The 6,849-nt window shown below is 56.1% G+C and overlaps 1 protein-coding gene across 2 annotated transcripts in view; it reads left to right on the top strand.

Moving 5' to 3' along the window:
- The first annotated feature begins 3,493 nt into the window (after positions 1 to 3,493).
- UNC5B (unc-5 netrin receptor B) overlaps positions 3,494 to 6,849 on the top strand; it is a 79,664-nt gene continuing 76,308 nt past the window's right edge. The window contains exon 1 of one of the 2 annotated variants that reach the window (XM_081824096.1): positions 3,494 to 4,007. In XM_081824096.1, coding sequence (XP_081680222.1) covers positions 3,929 to 4,007 — 79 coding nt within the window. In that variant the 5' untranslated portion in view covers positions 3,494 to 3,928. The remainder of the gene's footprint in view (positions 4,008 to 6,849) is intronic. The other variant, XM_006741118.2, reaches the window with a different exon arrangement.

The raw sequence follows: 6,849 nt of genomic DNA, 5'->3' as shown, positions 1-6,849 counted from the left end.
GGGAGCCCAGGGTATTGTTACTAAAGAAGTAGCCTGTATTCAACCAGATAAGGGGCTTTCTGTATATTCTTTTCAATTCTAGGAGGTAGTTGGTGTTTCCATTTTACAATTGAGGAAACCGATGCTGGGAAAGGCTCAGCAGCCATCCCACCTTCTCCCAGCAGGTTAAGAGCTGTCCCTGGTCCATCTCCGAATTCCAGAACTCTTATCTCCCACGTGCTCTTCTGGTTTGGGAGAAATGAGGATAGCCCATGGAAGCATCTGCAGCCCCCACTAAGGGTTAGAACTGGCTCTGGGACTGTTTCAAAGCAGCTGTGTTTCAGGAAGGCAGCCCCACCTCCTTGCCCCAGACCCCAAGCCCCCAGGAAATGGAGCGGGAGGCGAGAGGCTCCTTCTAGGGCTGGTTGACATGGCTAGGGGCCCTTTGCTCATTAACCCCTCTTTTTCCAGCCTCGTTGATGTTTCCGCTCAACCAATATTGATCGTAGGCCTACTGTGTGCAGGATGAGGTCTTCCAAGCTGGATATATAATGATAATCCGGAAAGGAGGGGCCCTGACTCTAAGCAGCTCACCACCTCCCCCTCCTTCTTAACTCACAGCAGGACACCTTTGCTGTGAGTCTGATGGCACTGGGTTTGGGAACACCTTGGTAATTCTTAATCCAGTTACTCCAATGAGTCATCCCGGGGCCTGGGCCTTGCCTGCTCTTCACCCATCCTAGGAAAAGGTGTGGGCTCAGGGTATTATGACTCCCTCTGAAGTCCTTTCCCTGGCCCTGGCTGAGGACCAGCACTCACACTGTTACAGCATGGGAGAGGGGCAGGGGAAATTCAGAGGGATCCCCAGTGTACTAAGTTCCCCACCCTGATGCTGGAGTCCTGGAGGGAAAACAGGGCCCGGGACCCTCCCCCCAGTCTCCATAGGCATATTTTAAGAGTTGAAAGAGTTTTTAGGCTGGGGAGGAAAGTGGGGCAGACACCTGCAGGAGAGGGGGAAATAAATAACCACTCTTCTGTTGCTTGCCCTCCCATCCCCCCTTCCCTGCTGCCAGGAATTAAACAAAGTCATAAAACCTGACATTGGACTAGAAGGGCCTACCTGGTGCAACTACTGGCTGAACAGCAAGTCCAGAGGACTGTAGTTTTTGGAAAAATCTGCAATTCCCACTGGCCTCTGATGAAGAGAGAGAGAGAGAGAAAGGGAGGGCACCAGCACCAGCCCTGTGGTCCCCGCATGCATGCCATGTTTCTGCTGAGGTCCCTGCTGAGTTATTTAGCATAGTGTCCTTGACCATGTGTCTGAATCCAGGGGATGACAGTCAGCAGTGGGTCTTGGTACCTGTGTTCCTGTATGTGTTTCCTCCAGGAAGTTAAGTATCTAAGTATCAATTTGTCTTTAGTGTCATCTTCTTGAGAGTATATTTGTGCTTTGGGAGGTGTATGTCTGTGTATGTGTTTGTGTCTGTGACACAGGGTACGTGTGTGCTTTTTGGGGGGTCCCTTGTCTTAGGTATATGGTTTTCTGTGCAGTTGGATGCCTACCTGTAAGTGTTTCTAGGAGGGTCCTTTTGCACCTGTGGGTCTTTGCTGCACATTTACCTATGCATACTTTTGTAGGTGTCTCTCGGCGAGGAGTGCTTGTAACGGTGTCCAGGGGTCTGTGTATGTATGTACGCTTGTAGTTGTGTGGATGCATGCAGTTGGCTTGGTGTGATGAGCTATTGACTCTCATCCACCGCCCTTGCCGGCTGTCCTGGGCCAAGTCAAAAATAACCCAACTACCTTTGCCCACAGGGACCTTTCTCAGTTGGCCAAAGTTCTTCCCAGGGAGTCCTGCTCCACCCAGATCCATCCTCCTGATCCTGAATACCCAGCCAGAGAGGGCAGGGGAGGGGGCTGACTACAAGCACCCTGCCCCAGATGCTCCAGACCCCAACCTGTGCGGGACTGTGTGGGGAGGAGGATATTGGGCAATACTTACTGCTTCTCTGCTCCTACCAGGTCCCCTTCCAGCCTGCAGGGTCAGTCCCCAAGTCCTTTCTCCTCCCATCTAGGAAGCATCCCTGGGGACACTTGGCCCTCTTCCAGCCCATCCCCTACTGGCTCCTGGGCCTGACTGGACCAACCTCTGAATTCTTTCACCCCTTCCTGAAGCAGCGCACTGCACTCGTATTTGAGGAGCGATTCTAGATCTCAGCTCCAGAAAAATCCCAAGTAGAGAACAGATCAGAGCTAAGGGGGAGAGGCATTCCTGCTGGCTGCCCAGTGCAGCCCCAGAGGAGGGGTAGGGTGGATGCTCCCCAGCTCAGGGAGTTTCTTTCCAATCCCATCTCCCCTGCCCCCTTCACAAAGCCGTGCGATCTTGAGCAAATGACTTTACATCTCTGTGCCTCCATTCTATCATCTATAAAATGGGGATACAATTGGTATAACTCAGAGTTGTTGTGAGGACTAACTCAGGTAACGCATACAAAGTGCTTAACCCCTTTCCTGGGGCACAGGTCTTTGCCAGTGTAGCTGGCTCACCCCTCCTGACATCTCTGTGTTTCAATCTCAAGACACTACCATCCCTCAAACTCCACCTAGTTCCATATGTCTTCTAGCCCACCCTTGGGTGGCCAGGACTTTCCCCCACAAATCAGACTGGCAGGGAGGCGAGATCTTGGAAAGAGAGATTACTGACGTTTATGCAGTTTCCATACATACTTTTTTCATTCAACTCTACACCCCCTTATGAGATAATTATAATTTTTCTCTATTTTAGATGATGATGAAGGGAGTGTCAGAATGGTTAAGTAACTTGCTCAAGGTCACACAGAAGGTGAGGAGCAGAGCCCAAAGGCTGTTCCTCTCCCCTCTGCCCCACTGTCCCTTGGAGGGCAGGTTTTTAACATTATCACCTAAAGTGCTACAGGAGGTTTAGAGGGGTCTGGTAAACAGTTCTGCCTAAGGTTGCAGAGCCATCCAGGATGATCCACATCTGTACCCACCTTCACATAGCTGTAAGCCCCAGCCTAACCAGGACTTGAGTATTTGAGATTTTCCCATTTAGGGAGTCTTTTTTGGAAACATCTCCACAGGCTGAAGGCATAGGGATGTAATACAGACCAAGGGAGCCAAAAGTGAGAGTCGTCAACTTAAGCAGATGATAAAGCCAACAGCGCCAAGCCAAAGGAGAGCTTAGATACATTTCCTTAGTTTTTGGAAAAGAAAATTGGGCAGACTCCGTTTCCAGATGCTTTCCAGTGGCCGGGTTTTCCAACTCGCCAGGCCCAGCATCTCGCGAGGACCCCCACCACCACCACCCCCCGCCCCGCCCCGCCAAAGGCCCCCAGCTCAAGCAGCGGCGCCGCCCAGGTGGCCGTCGGTTTCCCCCCTCCGGGGGCCCCCTGCCGACCCCGCCCTCGCCCGCCCAGGCCCCGCCCCGGCCGCGCGCCGTCCCCCTTTGCTCGCGGACTGACTTGGGCGAGCGAGCGGCTGCGCTCGGCATTGTGGCAGGCGGCGGGGGCCGACGAGGGCGCCGGGGCCGCGGGTAGCGGCGGGGCGCAGAGAGGCGCGCGCGGGCGTTCTGACGGCGCGGGGCCAGCCGCTGCGAGGGCCGCTGAGTGCACTCACCTTCCGTCGCGTAACTTCGAAGCCAGGGCGCGGGAGCCCGGGGAGCGCTCGGAGCCCCTGAGCCTGAGGAGCGCGAGAGGGGCGCGCCGGAGCCTGGTTGGAGAGCGGGCTCTGGGCACCCACTGCGCTCCGAGCGCCGGGCAGCCCTCTGCGCAGCGTGGCTGCCGCTGCCCCCACGGAGGGCACGGGCTGGCGCGGCCGGGCGCCGGGGAGGACGGCGAGGAGGAGGCGGCGGCGGCGGAGACGGCGGCGGCGAGGCTGGGGCCAGGGAGAGAGCCCCGGGGGAGAGGCGCCCGAGCCTGGCCGCGGGAGCATGTGGGCCCGGAGCGGAGCGCGGGGCGCGCTGCTGCTGGCGCTGCTGCTCTGCTGGGACCCGAGGCTGAGCCAAGCAGGTAGGGAGCGATCGGGCATGGGGGCGGGGGTATAGGGGACCTTTGCGCCCTAGTCTGTCCCGAAGTTGAAGTGGTCCATCACGCGTCGGTGTGCACAGGGAAAGCGCAAGGGCACCCAAGTTAGAAGGTAGATTTCTCCGCCCCACCAAAGTGGTCGATGGCGCAGCCACCTCGCTGGGGGCGCCTGCCAGGTGGTTCAGAGTAAGCTTCCTGCCTCCCCTGACCCCCTCCTAGAAGGGATCGCTTCTTTTCCTTGGAGTGGGTGTCCGAGTCGGGGTCTGCTTCTCCCGGAGGACTGGCCTCCAGGGGACCCCGGGCTCCCCGCGCACGGCGGCGGCAAAAAAAAGAGAAAAGATAGAAAAGACTATTGCTGCTCGGGCCAGGTGTGTGCTTGCTTGCCTTTCGCCGGCAACTTCCTAGTCGTGGTTCCCGGCTCTTCCCAAGCTCCTACGCGCTGCACCCACCGGAATCCGCAGACGGGAGGGAGCGAGAGACCTGCGGAGCACGGGAAGCGCGGGTCGGCTCCGCGAGCCGCGGGAGGCGGCTTGAAGGGCTTTGGCTATAGAAGGGGGAAGGGCTGAATACTGCCGTACAGTTTGCCCCGCGACCGCAGGATCCGGTCTGGAAGGATTTTTTCTGGGGTTTGGTGTGTGTGTGTGTTGCGTTGGGGGGGGTGGGGGGAAGTACATAATGATCCTGCCAAGTTCCCTTTTAAATGGGTCACTGACATTCTCCCCCGTCCAGGGAGCAGACAAGATGCGCTTGCCTACGGTGGGCCTGCAAGATGCCTTAAGGGGGTTGGTGGGCTCCTAAAATAAAGTCACCACCACCACCACCACCACCCCCTCGCCCTGGTTGTGTACGCCTCTTGCTCGTCTGTAGCTGGGCCCCGCGTCGCTGACTGGGTTGCGTCTTCTAGGCGAGCCAACCTCTCTTTGGTGCCGGAACCCAAGTAGGTGGGCTGGCGGCGGCCGCTGGACACCTTGGCTCCCGGGGCGGGGCAGGGTGGGGTGCAGGTGGGGGAGCGTCCTGCACGGAGTCCTCGGAGTTGAGGCTGAGAACGGGGCAGGAAAGCTGGCGCAGAAAGTAGACGAGGTGACGCAGCCCACCCCCGCCACCTTTCGCTGGGATGTTGGCATCCGCCCCCCACGTACACCCCAATAGCCAAAGATTCCTCACTCTGGAATTAATGATTCCCACGGCCTAGGAGCGAGGGCTTGGTTTTAGCACATCCTCCGCTTTTTTTTTTTCCAGCCCTCTGTTGTAAAGTTACGACACAATCATTTGATCCAAGTTAATTACGATTTGGGCAGACTCAGGTATTTAAAGCAGTGTTTTGAAGTTGGAAGGTAATGATGGGGGGAGGGGGCAGGCTGCTGAATGACCAACCTTGTTTTAAAGAGTGCAGTTGAATGTGGGAGTTGCTGGGCTGGGGTGTCGGTTTCTGGTTTGAGGGTGTTTGAGGGGAGGTGATTGAAGGGTAGGGTGAAGTCTCTGTAAAGGGCACTTGGGCAGGGTTGGGGCTTGAGAAACTCTTTTAGAACCAGCCCAGCAATGGGATCAGGAATAAATACTGAGGTTACTGAGGGTGGGGGGAGGGCCTCCGCTGGGCAGGAAAAAGACAAGACTGGTTGGCCTAGAGCTCTCCAGGGCCAGGTTCAGCTGGGGAGGCTGGGGGTGGCCTGCCTTCCCTGCTTAACAAAGCATCCAGTCCCCACCTTCCCCAGAGGAAACCCCAGGCCCAGGGCTTTGATGGGTTTGGGCACAAACAGAGCCCAGCCAGAAATGGCCTCTAATACCGGGCTTTGATTTCTCACTAGTGAGCAGAACCCGTGTTGGAATTGTGCTCATTACTTAGCACGGCAGGGGCTGCCTGCCCACCAGCCTAGAGAGGGGCCAACTGTTGGGGTCGGCGTGCAGTCATCCCTCTGCCCAGAATGTGAAGCCCTTAGAAATCTGCCTTCAGGAGGGAGAACATGCCCCTTCCTCCTACGCAGCCCGTTTTTCTAATGCCACAGGCACAGAACATCTTTCAGAATGTTCTTTGGGTCTGCCCAGTGAGTCCCATTTCACGGATGGGGAAAACCAAGGCCAGAATGTTGGCTTTCCTCATATCTTGCCTTCACTTGACCACAGACTGTGGACTTGCATGCAGGGCTGCTCCTCTCTAACAGCCAGGCTGGTTCAGGTCACACTGGACTCCTCCTCGTGGCCCCATCCACCTCTGCCTTGAGGCTTATATCAAGCTGAGGGAGACAAGGCTGTCTCCACAGAGGGGGGCTCTTTCTAGAGGGTGTGCAAGCTCCCGTCAGGTGGCAGGCACTTCTGTCTCTTTTCCCTCACCCCCCTCCCTAGTGGATATGGGGATGAGCTCCCTTTACAGCACTGAGGATTTTTCAGCCATAAAGTTTGATGGTGGAAAAATCAAACCCAGAACCATAAAACCCCAGACCCTTAGAAGGAGGTGTCAGCAAGTGACTGGCCAGCAGAGGCCACTTCAAAAGCCCGGTCAGCCCTGAGGATCCTCTCACCCCACCCCTTAGCTTTCCTGGAGTTTTTAAAGAGTCTTGCCTTGGCCTCTGACTGGGGTGGTTGAGAAGGGACCTTGGTATCATGATAACACTTCTTTTTAAGATGCAATTAAAATCAGAGTTTTCCCAGTGTCTCTGCTGTGTGTGCAGGTGTGTGTGTGCATGTGTGTGGGTGTGGTGCGGTGGCCCATCCTGTGTCTCCCTCCATGCTATAGCAAACACCCATCTCAAACAAATGGAAAATCAAGAGTGTCTTAATGCGCTTTCTCATTAAAGTGAAAGTATCACTACAGGAGAGAAATTTCGGAGGT

Source organism: Leptonychotes weddellii, chromosome 6 (assembly GCF_054177405.1).
Source record: "Leptonychotes weddellii isolate Sample4059 chromosome 6, ASM5417740v2, whole genome shotgun sequence".
Taxonomy (NCBI): Eukaryota; Metazoa; Chordata; class Mammalia; order Carnivora; family Phocidae; genus Leptonychotes; species Leptonychotes weddellii.
The sequence above is the reverse complement of the archived record's forward strand: the minus strand, read 5'-3'. Positions and strand labels throughout refer to the sequence as shown.